This window comes from Nerophis ophidion, linkage group LG20, assembly GCF_033978795.1.
Source record: "Nerophis ophidion isolate RoL-2023_Sa linkage group LG20, RoL_Noph_v1.0, whole genome shotgun sequence".
Taxonomy (NCBI): Eukaryota; Metazoa; Chordata; class Actinopteri; order Syngnathiformes; family Syngnathidae; genus Nerophis; species Nerophis ophidion.
In genome coordinates, this window is record NC_084630.1 from 47234466 (window position 1) to 47253545 (window position 19080).

Consider the following 19080-nt stretch of genomic DNA (forward strand, 5'->3'; position numbering starts at 1 on the left):
TTATACTCTAAAAATGTTGGTCTTGTCAAGACCTGGACTATGGTGTGATTTGTTTTCCCGTGGTGCAAAGAGATTGGAACGGACATGGCATGAAGGTAATGACATCTTTAATCTTAACTCAAAAATATTAAAAAAACAAAGGGTATAAACAATAAGCGCTCTCAGTGGAGGTTAAAAACTTGGCTATGAAAACTAAAACTCGCACAATGGGAGAACTATGAACATAAAATAAAACTTACAAACTATGGCATGAAAAACTTACCTGGACCGAGAAAGAGCATGGATCATCGGCATGGATAACATAGGTGTATAAGAGGTGATAGAGGGTGAGTAGAAGGTGATGTCGCCAGGCTGACTACCTGGCAACTGCAGGCTTAAATCGTGACGTGGTGATTGAGAACAGGTACATGAGTTCAAGTGAATCAGGTGCGTGAGTCGTGAAAACAGGTGAACTGATTGGTATTTATGGAAACAAAAACAAACCAGGGTGCACAAAAACAGGAACTAATGGAGTCAAAAACAAGACAGAACATAACTAAACAAAACATGAGCACAAAGACATCACATGTCTTATTTAAAAATGCACGCATTTAGTTGTATTCAGTGTTTAAAAAATATTATACGGCTCTCACGGAAATACATTTTGAAATATTTGGCTTTCATAGCTCTCTCAACCAAAAAGGTTCCCGACCCCTGCGGTAAAGGCAGGCATGCGCTAATTAATTTAAAACCTCTTCTCTCTCTGGCGCTTAACAAAGGCATGCGGTAAATGTAGGTCTGCGCTTATAAATTTGAGTGTGATGTGAGAAAAAAAATACAAAAAAATTGAACAGCTCTGATGTACATTAATTACAAGACAATTACATTTGCACAATAAGTCCCAGTACTTATGGTAGAAGTATCAGTACAAGTACAAGTAGAGTAGTCAAATACAGTACCAGTGCAAGATAAAATAGTACAGGGGTCGGGAACCTTTTTTGGTTGAGAGAGCCATGAAAGCCAAATATTTCAAAATGTATTTCCGTGAGAGCCGTATAATATTTTTTAAAAACTGAATACAACTAAATGCGTGCATTTTTAAGTAAGACCTGTCATGTCTTTGTGATCATGTTCTGTTTAGTTATGTTCTGTCTTGTTTTTGACTCCATTAGTTCCTGTTTTTGTGTATTTTGTTTCCATAAATACCAATCAGTTCACCTGTTTTCACGACTCACGCACCTGATTCCCTGGAACTCATGTACCTGTTGTCAATCACCACGTCACGATTTAAGCCTGGAGTTGCCAGGCAGTCAGCCTGGTGACATCACCTTCTACTCACCCTCTATCACCTCTTATACACCTATGTAATCCATGCCGATGATCCATGCTCTTTCTCGATCCAGGTATGTTTTTCATGCCATAGTTTATAAGTTTTATTTTATGTTCATAGTTCTCCCATTGTGCGAGTTTTAGTTTTCATAGCCAAGTTTTCAACCTCCACTGAGAGCGCCTTTTGTTTATACCCTTTGTTTTTTAAATATTTTTGAGTTAAGATTGAAGATGTCTTTACCTTCATGCCATGTCCGTTCCAATCTCTTTGCACCACGGGAAAACAAAAACCACACCATAGTCCAGGTTTTGACGAGACCAACATTTTTAGAGTATAATAGGTCTCTTATTCTTTTTAATAACATTGTTATTCTAAACTTAACCAATAATTAATACAATACTTCTTACTATTAATGCGACATCTTGGACAGGTGCGATAGAAAACGGATGGTTGGATTAAAATGCATGAGAATGTTTTATAATTTGAACGTTATTTTTAACACTGTGATTACCATCGTAATTATTAATTACTTATCGTGTTAAGCAATGTCAGCTAAGATTTATCTGAGAGCCAGATGTAGTCATCAAAAGAGCCACATCTGGCTCTAGAGCCATAGGTTCCCTACCCCTGAAATAGTATAACAGTATAATGTATTTCCTTGAATTGCCGCCGGGGCGCTACTTATTTTAAAACCTCTTCTCACTCCGGCGCTTACCAAAGGCATGCGGTAAATTTAGGCCTGCGCTTATAAATTTGAGTGTGATGTAAGGATACCATCATGAAAAGCACATTTAATAAAAAAAAATGTTATCATGGTCTTACCTTTACTTATAAATGAAGTCCATGCTCCTTCTGATCAAACGCATCAATAACTTGTTTATAGAAGTCTTCCTTACCTTTCTTCAGTTTTAAAAGTCTCTCTGTCACCATGGAGATCTTCCTTTATTACCTCCTGCTTGGATTGAAAGTCCAGTTTAGAAAACGGTTTTGTTTTAGATATGTAATCCTCCATGTTAAAAGTGCAAGAGAGAGGAAAAAATAAACGATCGCTGCTCACTCTTGCTGCTTGTTGTCACTTCTTCTGCAGCCGAGTAGTCGCAAGAAGGATCACTAGCGCCCTCTACCACCAGGAGGCGGGAGTCATTTAATGACTAATATTTGACACACGCAGCTCCGGTATATTAATAAAACATAGCTGCTTACTGTTCTTTTTTCGCATATTCAATAGCTTGGACCTTAAATCCTACTGAATAGCTCTTAATCTTCTTCCCTTTATGCAATTTCAAATGATTGAAATCAGCCTCCTCCATTTTGGAAATGATGACAGGTGAAGTGTTACTCGTGACGTGACGAGTTCGACCCGGTGGAAATTCTAGGCAGGCGCATACTATAAACAATTCAAGGAAATACGGACAGGAATTACGCCCCATAACCGGATCATAGAGATCAGACTATTCAACTTGGGAATGACACCTCCAGTTCAGTTGTTGAACAGAAGAACTGGGACCACATTGGCAGATCCTGGCTTTGTAATGGCCACACTTACCATGACACCATGTACCAAATCAAATGAGTCTGCAGTTGGTAAGCAGAAGCAGAATGAGTACGTAGACCGAGGTCCTTTAAAGAATAGCCGCACCACAAACACCTCCGATTAAAAGCCAAACCTTCCATGTGTGTTTCAGCTTCTATGCCGCCGAGATCGCCGCCGGCCTCTTTTTCCTCCACGTCAAAGGGATCGTGTATCGGTGAGTGTGCTCGTCTGCCGGCTGAAGCTGCGTGACTGTTCACAATCTTCCTGGAAGCCTAGTATGCACTCATCACCTGCAAGTGTGCCTAGTATGCACTCATCGCCTGCAAGTGTGCCTAGTATGCACTCATCGCCTGCAAGTGTGCCTAGTATGCACTCATCACCTGCAAGTGTGCCTAGTATGCACTCATCACCTGCAAGTGTGCCTAGTATGCACTCATCACCTGCAAGTGTGCCTAGTATGCACTCATCACCTGCAAGTGTGCCTAGTATACACTCATCACCTTCAAGTGTGCCTAGTATGCACTCATCACCTGCAAGTGTGCCTAGTTTGCACTCATCACCTGCAAGTGTGCCTAGTATGCACTCATCACCTGCAAGTGTGCCTAGTATGCACTCATCACCTGCAAGTGTGCCTAGTATGCACTCATCGCCTGCAAGTGTGCCTAGTATGCACTCATCGCCTGCAAGTGTGCCTAGTATGCACTCATCGCCTGCAAGTGGGGAACGGCGTGGCGCAGTGGGGAGAGTGGCCGTGCGCAACCCGAGCGTCCCTGGTTCAATTCCCACCTAGTACCAACCTCGTCACGTCCGTTGTGTCCTGAGCAAGACACTTCACCCTTGCTCCTGATGGGTGCTGGTTGGCGCCTTGCATGGCAGCTCCTTCCATCAGTGTGTGAATGTGTGTGTGAATGGGTAAATGTGGAAGTAGTGTCGAAGCGCTTTGAGTACCTTGAAGGTAGAAAAGCGCTATACAAGTACAACCCATTTATTTATTTATTTAAGTGTGCCTAGTATGCACTCATCACCTGCAAGTGTGCCTAGTATGCACTCATCGCCTGCAAGTGTGCCTAGTATGCACTCATCGCCTGCAAGTGTGCCTAGTATGCACTCATCGCCTGCAAGTGTGCCTAGTATGCACTCATCGCCTGCAAGTGTGCCTAGTCTGCACTCATCACCTGCAAGTGTGCCTAGTATGCACTCATCGCCTGCAAGTGTGCCTAGTATGCACTCATCACCTGCAATTGTGCCTAGTATGCACTCATCACCTGCAAGTGTGCCTAGTATGCACTCATTACCTGCAAGTGTGCCTAGTATGCACTCATCACCTGCAAGTGTGCCTAGTATGCACTCATCACCTGCAAGTGTGCCTAGTATGCATTCATCGCCTGCAAGTGTGCCTAGTATGCACTCATCGCCTGCAAGTGTGCCTAGTATGCACTCATCACCTGCAAGTGTGCCTAGTATGCATTCATCGCCTGCAAGTGTGCCTAGTATGCACTCATCACCTGCAAGTGTGCCTAGTATGCACTCATCGCCTGGAAGTGTGCCTAGTATGCACTCATCACCTGCAAGTGTGCCTAGTATGCACTCATCACCTGCAAGTGTGCCTAGTATACACTCATCACCTTCAAGTGTGCCTAGTATGCACTCATCACCTGCAAGTGTGCCTAGTTTGCACTCATCACCTGCAAGTGTGCCTAGTATGCACTCATCACCTGCAAGTGTGCCTAGTATGCACTCATCACCTGCAAGTGTGCCTAGTATGCACTCATCGCCTGCAAGTGTGCCTAGTATGCACTCATCGCCTGCAAGTGTGCCAAGTATGCACTCATCGCCTGCAAGTGTGCCTAGTATGCACTCATCGCCTGCAAGTGGGGAACGGCGTGGCGCAGTGGGGAGAGTGGCCGTGCGCAACCCGAGCGTCCCTGGTTCAATTCCCACCTAGTACCAACCTCGTCACGTCCGTTGTGTCCTGAGCAAGACACTTCACCCTTGCTCCTGATGGGTGCTGGTTGGCGCCTTGCATGGCAGCTCCTTCCATCAGTGTGTGAATGTGTGTGTGAATGGGTAAATGTGGAAGTAGTGTCGAAGCGCTTTGAGTACCTTGAAGGTAGAAAAGCGCTATACAAGTACAACCCATTTATTTATTTATTTAAGTGTGCCTAGTATGCACTCATCACCTGCAAGTGTGCCTAGTATGCACTCATCGCCTGCAAGTGTGCCTAGTATGCACTCATCGCCTGCAAGTGTGCCTAGTATGCACTCATCGCCTGCAAGTGTGCCTAGTATGCACTCATCGCCTGCAAGTGTGCCTAGTCTGCACTCATCACCTGCAAGTGTGCCTAGTATGCACTCATCGCCTGCAAGTGTGCCTAGTATGCACTCATCACCTGCAATTGTGCCTAGTATGCACTCATCACCTGCAAGTGTGCCTAGTATGCACTCATCACCTGCAAGTGTGCCTAGTATGCACTCATCACCTGCAAGTGTGCCTAGTATTCACTCATCACCTGCAAGTGTGCCTAGTATGCATTCATCGCCTGCAAGTGTGCCTAGTATGCACTCATCACCTGCAAGTGTGCCTAGTATGCGCTCATCACCTGCAAGTGTGCCTAGTATGCACTCATCACCTGCAAGTGTGCCTAGTATGCACTCATCGCCTGCAAGTGTGCCTAGTATGCACTCATCGCCTGCAAGTGTGCCTAGTATGCACTCATCGCCTGCAAGTGTGCCTAGTATGTACTTATCACCTGCAAGTGTGCCTAGTATGCACTCATCACCTGCAAGTGTGCCTAGTATGCACTCATCGCCTGCAAGTGTGCCTAGTATGCACTCATCGCCTGCAAGTGTGCCTAGTATGCACTCATCGCCTGCAAGTGTGCCTAGTATGCACTCATCGCCTGCAAGTGTGCCTAGTATGCACTCATCACCTGCAAGTGTGCCTAGTATGTACTTATCACCTGCAAGTGTGCCTAGTATGCACTCATCACCTGCAAGTGTGCCTAGTATGCACTCATCACCTGCAAGTGTGCCTATTATGCACTCATCACCTCCAAGTGTGCCTAGTATGTACTTATCACTTGCAAGTGTGCCTAGTATGCAATCATCACCTGCAAGTGTGCCCAGTATGCACTCATCACCTCCAAGTGTGCCTAGTATGCACTCATCACCTGCAAGTGTGCCTTGTATGTACTTATCACCTCCAAGTGTGCCTAGTATGCACTCATCACCTCCAAGTGTGCCTAGTATGTACTCATCACCTGCAAGTGTGCCTAGTATGCTCTCATCACCTGCAAGTGTGCCTAGTATGCACTCATCACCTGCAAGTGTGCCTAGTATGCACTCATCACCTGCAAGTGGGCCTAGTATGCACTCATCACCTGCAAGTGTGCCTAGTATGCACTCATCACCTGCAAGTGTGCCTAGTATACACTCATCACCTTCAAGTGTGCCTAGTATGCACTCATCACCTGCAAGTGTGCCTAGTATGTACTCATCACCTGCAAATGTGCCTAGTATGCACTCATCACCTGCAAGTGTGCCTAGTATGCACTCATCACCTGCAAGGGGTGCCTAGTATGCACTCATCACCTGAAAGTGTGCCTAGTATGTATTTATCACCTGCAAGTGTGCCTAGTATGCACTCATCACCTGCAAGTGTGCCTAGTATGTATTTATCACCAGCAAGTGTGCCTAGTATGTACTCATCACCTGCAAGTGTGGCTAGTATGCACTCATCGCTTGCAAGTGTGCCTAGTATGCACTCATCGCCTGCAAGTGTGCTTAGTATGCACTCATCACCTCCAAGTGTGCCTAGTATGTACTTATCACCTGCAAGTGTGCCTAGTATGCACTCATCACCTGCAAGTGTGCCTAGTATGCACTCATCGCCTGCAAGTGTGCCTAGTATGCACTCATCGCCTGCAAGTGTGCCTAGTATGCACTCATCGCCTGCAAGTGTGCCTAGTATGTACTTATCACCTGCAAGTGTGCCTAGTATGCACTCATCACCTGCAAGTGTGCCTAGTATGCACTCATCGCCTGCAAGTGTGCCTAGTATGCACTCATCGCCTGCAAGTGTGCCTAGTATGCACTCATCGCCTGCAAGTGTGCCTAGTATGCACTCATCGCCTGCAAGTGTGCCTAGTATGCACTCATCACCTGCAAGTGTGCCTAGTATGTACTTATCACCTGCAAGTGTGCCTAGTATGCACTCATCACCTGCAAGTGTGCCTAGTATGCACTCATCACCTGCAAGTGTGCCTATTATGCACTCATCACCTCCAAGTGTGCCTAGTATGTACTTATCACTTGCAAGTGTGCCTAGTATGCAATCATCACCTGCAAGTGTGCCCAGTATGCACTCATCACCTCCAAGTGTGCCTAGTATGCACTCATCACCTGCAAGTGTGCCTTGTATGTACTTATCACCTCCAAGTGTGCCTAGTATGCACTCATCACCTCCAAGTGTGCCTAGTATGTACTCATCACCTGCAAGTGTGCCTAGTATGCTCTCATCACCTGCAAGTGTGCCTAGTATGCACTCATCACCTGCAAGTGTGCCTAGTATGCACTCATCACCTGCAAGTGGGCCTAGTATGCACTCATCACCTGCAAGTGTGCCTAGTATGCACTCATCACCTGCAAGTGTGCCTAGTATACACTCATCACCTTCAAGTGTGCCTAGTATGCCCTCATCACCTGCAAGTGTGCCTAGTATGTACTCATCACCTGCAAATGTGCCTAGTATGCACTCATCACCTGCAAGTGTGCCTAGTATGCACTCATCACCTGCAAGGGGTGCCTAGTATGCACTCATCACCTGAAAGTGTGCCTAGTATGTATTTATCACCTGCAAGTGTGCCTAGTATGCACTCATCACCTGCAAGTGTGCCTAGTATGTATTTATCACCAGCAAGTGTGCCTAGTATGTACTCATCACCTGCAAGTGTGGCTAGTATGCACTCATCGCTTGCAAGTGTGCCTAGTATGCACTCATCACCTCCAAGTGTGCTTAGTATGCACTCATCGCCTGCAAGTGTGCTTAGTATGCACTCATCACCTCCAAGTGTGCCTAGTATGTACTTATCACCTGCAAGTGTGCCTAGTATGCACTCATCACCTCCAAGTGTGCCTAGTATGCACTCATCGCCTGCAAGTGTGCCTAGTATGTACTTATCACCTGCAAGTGTGCCTGCAGGGACCTGAAGTTGGACAACGTGATGCTGGACTCCGAAGGCCACATAAAGATCACCGACTTCGGCATGTGCAAAGAGAACATGAACGACGGCGTCACCACAAAGACGTTTTGCGGAACCCCAGACTACATCGCGCCCGAGGTGTGCTCGCTGGCCCGCCGCTCGTCTTGCCCCTCGACGACACTCAGCCCTTTCAACTCTGTTTGCAGATCATAGCCTACCAGCCCTATGGCAAGTCTGTAGACTGGTGGGCCTTTGGAGTTCTACTCTATGAGATGCTGGCAGGGCAGGTTGGAATCATAACACTTTTTTTTTTTTATAAGGAACACAAAATAGTGAGCAGAATATTTACGTTTGTTGATGTTTGGATGTCCAGCCACCTTTCGACGGAGAGGACGAGGACGAGTTGTTCCAGTCCATCATGGAGCATCACGTCTCATACCCGAAATCCATGTCCAAAGAGGCGGTCGCCATCTGCAAGGGGGTGAGAACAAATGCTCACACACACACACACACACACACTTGTACAGAATACTGGTACTAATAAAGTAGCGTGCTACTCATGAATTAAAAGAGGTAGTGCTATACCAGGGGTGGCCACTAGGTGGATGGCGGAGGGTGTGTCAGTCCATCGCCAGCCAGGCATTGAAAAAATAGACCTAAAAATTAGGGATGCACTGATTAATCGGTAACCGAATATATTCGGCCGAATATGGAAAAAAAAGCCACATCCGGCCTTCGGTGGAATGAGTTTAAAACAAGGCCGAATAGTGGCGTGTGACGCAAGTTTTTGACGCGGTGACGCAATCAACCCACGTGCAGTGACGCGGTGACGTTGGGATATGTTGTGTACCTGTATAAGTGTATGAGGTTACAAGCACACACTTATTGAGATTTAGTGGGGCGTCTGTTTACATTATTAGCCTGTTGTGTAGGCTACCTGTATAAGTGTATGAGGTTACAAGTACACACTTAATTGAGATTTACTTGAGCCTTCTCGTTTACATTATTAGCCTATCTACTGTGGCTAAGCAGACTTTTGCCAAAAGGACAATAATTCATTTGTTGTGGGTTTATCCACTTTAATGCACTTTATTTTTTTCTGGAATGCATGTTTTGTTTGAAGGCCTAATATAAATGAAAAACGTTGTGCTTTTTTTGAAAAGCAAAGGCTACTGGAATATTAAAAAAATTTCAATATTCAATGAAAAAAATACTTTATTTGAAAAACATGTCTAAATATTTATTCTAGGCTATTTATGCAATATTAAAAAAATTGTGAAAAACTGCATTCAGTATTCAGCCTTCGGCCAAGCGTTTGAATTTTATTCGGCTTCGGCCACAAATTTTCCTTTCGGTGCATCCCTACTAAAAATGATGGATCATCAATCTTCACCAAGACGTCACTTAATTGACATTCACGACACCCCTTGAGAAGATGCTGGCTTCTGCCACATCATTATTAAGAAAAAACGACCGACAGCAAGGTGAGAAACACTTTTTATTTCAACCGTAGCTGCCGTCAAAACTCTAAAGACCGACCGCACAGTTCCTGTCTTCACAATAAAAGCCCTGCTTCATCCTGCCTGCGTTATCAATATAAGATTCTCAGAAAGCTAGCAAGCTAGGGAGTTTGCCGCCAATGTATTTCTTGTGGACAAACTTTCATGTGGTATTGCAGTGGTCCCCAACCTTTTTGTATCCGCGGACCGGTCAACGCTTAATAATTTGTCCCGTGGCCCGGGGGGGGGTGTCCTTTTTTTTAATTTTTATTCTTTTTTATTTTATTTTTTTTCCTTTGTCATGAAAAAGGGACCTTTTTGTGGTTGGTGCACTAATTGTAAGTGTATATTGTGTTTTTTTATGTTGATTTAATAAAAAATAAAAATAAAATAATCTACTTTTTTTTTCATTAAAAATTCCTCTGCGGCCCGGTACCAATCGGGCCACGGCCCGGTGGTTGGGGACCACTGTGGTATTGGACAGAAAGGAGGACTTTTTGTCTCCTCCATGTGAAAAAGTGGAGGTTATCATCACTACTGTCTGATTCCAATCAATGCAAGTCATCACAATCAGGTCATACTAATACCAATATTTTGGTAACAATACCAAAATGTATTTTGATGCTTTTCTAAATCAAGGGGACCACAAAAAAATGTCATTATTGTCTTTATTTGAACAAAAAATCTTAGTGTACATGAAATATATGTTTATTATTGCAATTTAGTCCTTAAATAAAATGTTGAACATACTAGACAATTTGTCTTTTAGTAGTAAGTAAATTAGTCTGCAGTAACATATTGTGTCATTTATACACCTATTATTTTCTAAACATTATGAGGGACAAACTGTAAAAATGGTTTATTAATATACTTGTTCATTTACTGTTAATATCTGCTTACTAACTCTTGACATGTTCTACCTACACTTCTGTTAAAATATAATAATCACTTATTCTTATTTTCTTTGATACAAACTATTAGTTTTGGATGATACCACACATTTAGGTATGGATCCGATACCAAGTAGTTACAGGATCATACATTGTTTCATATTCAAAGTCCTCATGTGTCCAGGGACATATTTACTGACTTTACAAACATAATATGATTTTTTTTTTTTAAACGGAAAAAGATTTTGTGATGATAAAAAATCTTAGTAATTATAGTGGTATCGATGAGATACGCTCTTGTACTTGGTATCATTACAGTGGATGTCTGGTGTAGATCCACACATGGCTTTTGTTTACATTGTGACGGCGGCGAGCTATTGTATCCTCCTGCGCTGTGTAGTGAAGCATGTTTAGCTATTCCTCGTCCTCCAGTGATAACGCTACTTGTAAGAAACGTACTTTATTTGTCGCCATGGAGACCAGAATTAGTGAATTAGAAGTAGCTAAAACATTGTGGATGGATGTTAGCCCCTAGCTAGCCAGAAGAGCTGTCTTAAAGCAGCTCTTCTTGAGGGTGTTTCAGTGTTATAACTTCACCTTTATCTTGACTTTTTACACCAAATTGCGTCCATTCTCCCTTTTCTGTCTGCACACTGTGTCTGCTAGTAAGTACTCTGTGTGTGTGCGCTGCCAAACATGCTCCTCTGCTCGTAAAACCAGCAATGTCACCAATTCCCGTTAAAAAAACTTTTTTCAAATGGAGCGTAGTATCATTATTGATTCTTTAGACCTGGGATCGGCAACCTAAAATGTTGAAAGAGCCATATTGGACCAAAAATACAAAAACAAATCTGCCTGGAGCCGCAAAAAATTAAAAGCCATATTACATACAGATAGTGTGTCATGAGATATAAATTTAATTAAGAGGACTTAAAAGAAACTAAATGAGCTCAAATATAGCAACAAATGAGGCATAATGATGCAATATGTACATACAGCTAGCCTAAATAGCATGTTAGCAACGATTAGCTTGCAGTCATGCAGTGACCAAATATGTCTGATTAGCACTCCACACAAGTCAATAACATCAACAAAACTCACCTTTGTGCATTCACGCACAACATTAAAAGTTTGGTGGACAAAATGAGACAGAAAAAGAAGTGGCATAGAACACGTCTTAGAAAGTCGGAGAAAGTTCTAAATGTCAGGGGTCGGCAACCCGCGCCGCCCTAGTGGCTTTGCGGAGCTTTTTCAAAAATATATGAAAAATGGAAATGATGAGGGGGAAAAAAACATTTTTTGTTTTAATTTGGTTTCTGTAGGAGGACAAACATGACACAAACCTCCCTAATTGCTATAAAGCACACTGTTTATATTAAACATGCTTCACGTATTCGAGTATTTGGCGAGCGCCGTTTTGTCCTACTAATTTTGGCGGTCCTTGAACTCACCCTAGTTTGTTTACATGTATAACTTTCTCCGACTTTCTAAGACGTGTTTTATGCCACTTCTTTTTCTGTTTCATTTTGTCCACCAAACTTTTAATGTTGTGCATGAATGCACAAAGGTGAGTTTTGTTGATGTTATTGACTTGTGTGGAGTGCTAATCAGACATATTTGGTCCCTGCATGACTGCAAGTTAGTCAATGCTAACATGCTATTTATCAGAATGAGACATACTTTATTAATCCCCAAGTGGAAAGGCTAGCTATATGTAAATATTGCATCATTATGCCTCATTTGTAGCTATATTTGAGCTCATTTAGTTTCCTTTAATCAATCAATCAATGTTTATTTGTATAGCCCTAAATCTCTAATGTCTCAAAGTACTGTACAAACCATTACAACTACGACATCCTCGGAAGAACCCACATAAGGGCAAGAAAAACTCACACCCAGTGGGCAGGGAGAATTCACACCCAGTGGGACGTCAGTGACAATGCTGACTATGAGAAACCTTGGAGAGGACCTCAAATGTGGGCGCTAAAGAGCCGCATGCAGGTTGCCGACCCCGCCTTAGTACCACGGGTATACGTGGTACATACGTACAACCCTAGTACACACACAGACATACACACACACACAAAGATGATTGATGACGTGTGTGATGATCTCTAGCTGATGACCAAGAATCCAGGCAAGCGTCTGGGCTGTGGCCCCGAGGGCGAGAGGGACATCAAGGAGCACGCCTTCTTCCGCTACATCGACTGGGAAAAACTGGAGAGCAAAGAGGTCCAGCCGCCTTTCAAGCCCAAATCTGTGAGTACGCGGTGTAGCCGCTCTCCTCCTGCTCAGCACCAGCATGTCCTTAGCAAGATGAAATAAAGCCAGGGAGGCACCTGGCTGGTCCCCAGCACCCCGACATCACCTGTCATTGCTCACTAGCCTAACACCGGACCAATGAAAAGCCGCAGTCTCGGCTGTGAGCCATTTGATTGGTTAATGCCATGTTTTTTAGTTCTATCTCCCCTTTTTCTCCCCTGTTTGTTTTGCTCACATTCCTCATCACACTCTCTCCCATCCCTCCATCTTCTCTCTCTCTGTCTCTCCTCTTCCATGTGGCAGTGCGGGCGTGACGCGGAGAACTTTGACCGCTTTTTCACACGCCACCCCCCAGAGCTGACCCCCCCAGATCAGGAGCTTATAGCCAACTTGGACCAGGACGAGTTCCAAGGCTTCTCATTTCTTAACCCTGAGTACCCTCACACTTCTCACTGAGCGTGCCACACTTACACGCCAACCCCGCCGCGCTCCGACTCCCAGATAAGACAGCCGGGGGGAAGTCGCCACGGTCGCTCACGTCCGGGTTCGGGGAAGGGGAAGTGAGCGTTGTCCGCTGGGAGCTCCGACAAAATCCAACTACCTTGGTTTGTGGCCGGAAGAAGAACACGCCAGCTTTGAGCTGCAGCCGCGCTGACTTCAACTATGGCAAGCTTCACTCGGCTCAACGCCATGCTGACATGGAAACGGGAGTTCAGAAAATACTAGTGGTATTAAAGAAATGATTGCAATCAATTACCGTATTTTCCGGGCTATAGAATGTACCGATATTCAAGCCGCATCCACCAAATTTTAAAATAAATAAATATTTTTACATATTAGCCGCACCACCCAATAAGCCGGAATAAAAAAATATATTTGTAAATGTTTATTTTCATTGTTTCCAAACAGGGCAGTAAAACGGCTGATCAGACAAAACAGAAGTCATGGTCAAGCTGCAAAAGCTAGCTCTCCAATCGGCTAAACGGAAGTGAAAGAATACAAAAATAAGTAAGTTAATAATACTAACACAACAACTTGTTAAAGTGATATATTTGCTGAATATAACGATGCTAGCCTGATTACATTACGATAGCACGTACCAATATGCATGAAAACACGCCCACACACGTCACACGTGGGACGCTTTAGTCCATACGAATTGTTTTAGTTATATTGTAAAACACACAGGTGTCGCTCGGAATGAAGAATGCTTTCGATCAGAACGGACTGTTGTATTTCCGGTTCAAGGCATTACAACAGGAAGTACATTTTCAACCTGTAGTGAGCAAACTGGTCCAAAAGATGGCGCCATAGCACAAACAACAAAACACCTTTTCAGCGTCTCTGTCGGCGTTACATGTCAAGTTTTTTCTTGAAGACAAAACATTACAGCCGTTGGCGAAGAAATAAAGTAGCCGCACCCACCAAATTTTAAAATAAATAAATAAATATTTTTACATATATTAGCCGCACCACCCAATAAGCCGGGATAAAATATACTTGTAAATGTTTATTTACATGAATTGTTTCCAAACAGGGCAGTAAAACGGCTGATTAAACAAAACAGAAGTCATGGTCAAGCTGCGAAAGCTAGCTCTCCAATCGGCTAAACAGACTCAAAGGTGAATTTACGGAAGTGAAAGAATACAAAAATAAGTAAGTTAATGATACTAACACGGATACTTGTTAATGTGTTAGCATATTCGCTGAAGCTAACGGCGCTAGCCTGATTACATTACGATACAACGTACCAATATGCATGAAAACACTCCCACGCATGTCAAACGTGGGACACGTTAGTCCGTACGAATTGTTTTAGTTTTATTGAAAAACTCACTGGTGTCGCTCGGAATGAAGAATGCTTTCGAGCAGAATGGACTGTTGTACTTCCAGTTCAAGGCATTACAACAGGAAGTACATTTTCAACCTGCAGTGAGCAAACTGGTCCAAAAGATGGCGCCTTAGCACAAACAACAAAACACCTTTTCAGCGTCTCTGTCGGCGTTACACGCAAGTTTATTCTTGGATACAAAACATTACGGCCGTTGGCGAACAAATAAAATAGCCGCACCCACCAAATTTTAAAAGAAATAAATATTTTTACATATATTAGCCACACAACCCAATAAACCGGGATAAAATATACTTGTAAATGTTTATTTACATTAATTGTTTCCAAACAGGGCAGTAAAACGGCTGATTAAACAAAACAAAAGTCATGGTCAAGCTGCGAAAGCTAGCTCTCCAATCGGCTAAACGGAAGTGAAAGAATACAAAAATGAGTAAGTTAATAATACTAACACAACAACTTGTTAATGTGATATATCATATTTGCTGAAGCTAACAATGCTAGCCTGAATACATTACGATACCACGTACCAATATGCATGAAAACACTCCTATGCACGTCACACGTGGGACGCTTTAGTCCATACGAATTGTTTTAGTTATATTGTAAAACTCACAGGTGTCGCTCGGAATGAAGAATGTTTTCGAGCAGAATGGACTTTTGTACTTCCGGTTTAAGGCATTACAACAGGAAGTGCATTTTCAACGTGCAGTGAGCAACCTGGTCCAAAAGATGGCGCCATAGCACAAACAACAAAACACCTTTTCAGCGTCTCTGTCGGCGTTACACGTCAAGTTATTTCTTGGATACAAAACATTACGGCCGTTGGCGAAGACATAAAGTAACCGCACCGTTTTATAAGCCGCAGGGTTCAAAGCTTGGGGAAACTAACTGCTTCTAGTCCGGAATATACGGTAATTACTCATTCTCACCACAGTTTGAAGTCAAACGGCCATTTCAGTTCTTTGTTTGTACAGCAAAATATTAGCACGACGACGTAAGGAGATTCAGTATTGAGAGCTGGAAAAATATACCTGAAAAATTTGCATGACTACCTTTGCAAAAGCGGAATATTTCTTCTATTCGCTCTGGTTTACTTACCAGCGTGCCAAAGTGCAGCTCAGAATCAGTCGAGCGGGTGTGCCGACGTCCACCCGCACCATCGTCTCCACCGACGCTGTCACCTTTTTCTCCCCCTGGCGTTTATTGTGAGACAGGTGCGTAACACACCTGTCAAATCCACTTCTCTCGCCTCGTCGGAAGGGCTGTTGTCGTCCCGGTTTTTGTTGCCACGGCAACAATTTGCTCCAGACAGACAGATGATAACAAACCAAGTACAGTACAAAGCGGGAAACACGTGAAGATTTTTAAATGAATATATCAAATGTTATTGTTGTGGAGGAAAGAAAGAAGCTTCCATGGATTGTCTTGTTCTGTATGACTGGAAATGAAAATATACTCACTGGCGCCGATTGTGCTGTGTCTGCCTTCTTTCAGCCACTTAAAAACAACAACATTTGCAACTCAAATATGTATGCAGCAGCTTTTCAATTGGGGAAAAGTTGAATTACTACAAGTGTAAAAAAAACAACTTAGTTTTACTACAGGGGTGTCCAAACTTTTTCCACTGAGGGCCGCACAATGAAAAATCAAAGCACTAAGTTGATATTTTTTCATTTTCAAAACCAATACAATATACACTTTTTTATGGGGTGGGGGGAGCATCCCTCAAATTAGGTCCTAGGAACCCAGAAGGGTTTCAGTCTTAAAAAAGGTTAAAAATAAGTCATATAGTAATCGCTAATTCTACTTCATTTTTATTTTTTTTTTACATTTTACGAGCTTTTTGTCGAAAGCCTATTTTTTGGGGCAAAAATACTAAATATACAATATTTTTCCCCAAAAAGATTTTCAAAGTGGAATATTTGTTGATATTTCATAGCAAAATTGATTTTGGCGGCATAGCTCTGTTGGTAGAGCGGCCGTGCCAGCAACTTGAGGGTTGCAGGTTCGATTCCCGCTTCCGCCATCCTAGTCACTGCCGTTGTGTCCTTGGGCAAGACACTTTTACCCACCTGCTCCCAGTGCCACCCACACTGGTTTAAATGTAACCTAGATATTGGGTTTCACTATGTAAAGCGCTTTTGAGTCACTAGAGAAAAGCGCTATATAAATATAATTCACTTCACTTTTATTATATTTTTTTTTTTTTTTTTTTGCAAAGACAGTTGTTATTAAATTCAACTGAAATTCTTGGGGATCCAAAAGTGCCCCAGTCATTAAAATGTCATGTTTTTTAAATTTTTATTTTATTTTTCATTCAACACTTAAATCTATATATCAGCTTCAGATATATATATACACTATATATCAATACAGTGTAATTAGTTTAATATATTTATAATAACAATCAATAGGATAATTAGTGTAATTAGTATTAGTATATAATTAGTATGGACATTTTTTTCTAATTTTCACATTTTTTATGTTTGTTGTATTTATGTCCTTTTTGTCCTTAAATCAATCAATAGTTTATAGAAACATTGATTTTGATTTATTATTATTTTTTGAGGACTTATAAAAAAAACGGTGTTATTAGTCAACAATGCAACTTTTTCTCGTTGCATTTCACCAATTTTATTGCACTTTTTAATGTTTAAAAAAAATATATATATATATTTTAGTATTTTTAGAATGATATGCTGCGGGCCGGTAAAACATTAGTTGCGGGCCGCAAATGGCCCCCGGGCCACACTTTGGACACCCTTGTTTTATTAGAACATGTAGATTTAGCCTCCTGGTGGCAACACAAAAACTGATGGATTTCTTCCATACCACAAGTGTCCGAGTCAAGGGCTGAGGTACAGTTAATACAGCACTTACTGTCAGGTTCAAACATTGATGAAATCTATTAAACAGACCAGAAGCAAGGAATGAAACAGAGACAGAATTCAATTTAGCTCATTGAGGAGAAACATCTGGGGTGTACTCTTTTTTTACAGTCTTCCACCACGCTCTGACCAGTTGCACGCCTCTTCTTTTACTTGGACTTTCCCTGATTACATGACAACAGCTGTTTTAGTACAGTACCTTTACTGTACATGTTGCGTTTGAGGACCGTCCTCATTTCAGATTCTTCAATTGTGTTAACCATTGTAACACACAATCATGTAAAGTACGTGGTGCGTTTGAGGACCGTCCTCAGTTCAGATTCTTCAATTGTGTTAACTGTTGTAACACACAATCACGTACAGTACGTGGTGCGTTTGAGGACCGTCCTCAGTTCATATTCTTCAATTGTGTTAACCGTTGTAACACAAAATCACGTACAGTACGTGGTGCGTTTGAGGACTGTCCTCAGTTCAGATTTTTCAATTGTGTTAACTGTTGTAACACACAATCATGTACAGTACGTGGTGCGTTTGAGGACCGTCCTCAGTTCAGATTCTTCAATTGTGTTAACTGTTGTAACACACAATCACATACAGTACGTGGTGCGTTTGAGGACTGTTCTCATTTCAGATTCTTCAATTATGTTAATTGTTGTAACACACAACCATGTACAGTACGTGGTGCGTTTGAGGACCGTCCTCAGTTCAGATTCTTCAATTGTGTTAACCGTTGTAACACACAATCACGTACAGTACGTGGTGCGTTTGAGGACCGTCCTCAGTTCATATTCTTCAATTGCGTTAACTGTTGTAACACACAATCACGTACAGTAAGTGGTGCGTTTGAGGACCGTCGTCAGTTCAGCTGGCTGTGATAAGACGAGACAAGAGGAGGTAAACCCTTTTATTTATTTTTTTGTTTTTATGTTCTCTGCTCACCTCCTCTCCCAGTGTTGAAGCTGTTTTTGGACTCTGTGTGTTCTGGAATGTTCCTCTCTCCCACACAGGTCTTGTCTCAGGTCTGCTTGTGTCAGTCAGGACTTGTTTCCACTCATATCTTCGCTTCTCTCTCTGGGTTTCTTTGTGCTTCTGTTCTTGTCACGGTGCTCCTACACGCGAGTCCTGCTCCAAATGATCAGAATAATGTTCATAATTAAAGACGCCGGACACAAGAAATATACATTTTTCAATTCCGATACAAAACCGATATTGGAGCCTTGAAAATTGGCCGATACCGATCAAATATCAGCACAATCTTGCGTGATTTTTTTAATTTGTAAGGCCAGTGAAATTACTCCGAGGACAGTGGTAGCTGTGAAAAAACACTTTTAAACTGTCTGGAAGGGATTTTAGCTGTCTTCAAGGTGAAGTGGAGTGCTAATTGTTTTTTGGCAATGGCTTTTCTACCTTCAAGGTACTCAAAGCGCTTTGACACTATTTCCACATTCACACACTGATGGCCATGCAAGGCCCTAACCAGCACCCATCAGGAGCAAGGGTGAAGTGTCTTGCTCAAGGACACAACGGACGTGACGAGGTTGGTAGTAGGTGGGGATCGAACCAGGAACCCTCGGGTTGCTGGCACGGCCACTCTCCCAACCTTGCTCGCCGTCCCTGTCCGTAGGCACAGTAATTGTGTGGGTGC

At 42.8% G+C, this 19080-nt stretch overlaps 1 protein-coding gene across 4 annotated transcripts in view; it reads left to right on the forward strand.

Moving 5' to 3' along the window:
* Window positions 1-19080, forward strand: part of LOC133539228 (protein kinase C beta type-like) — a 137039-nt gene that overhangs the window by 93965 nt on the left and 23994 nt on the right. For 2 of the 4 annotated variants that reach the window (XM_061881400.1, XM_061881402.1), the window contains exons 12-17: window positions 2995-3057; window positions 8044-8182; window positions 8251-8331; window positions 8418-8525; window positions 12552-12692; window positions 12999-16017. In XM_061881400.1, coding sequence (XP_061737384.1) covers window positions 2995-3057; window positions 8044-8182; window positions 8251-8331; window positions 8418-8525; window positions 12552-12692; window positions 12999-13151 — 685 coding nt within the window. In that variant the 3' untranslated portion in view covers window positions 13152-16017. Of the gene's footprint in view, window positions 1-2994; window positions 3058-8043; window positions 8183-8250; window positions 8332-8417; window positions 8526-12551; window positions 12693-12998; window positions 16018-19080 lie in introns of those variants that run through there. The other 2 variants (XM_061881401.1, XM_061881404.1) reach the window with 1 other exon arrangement.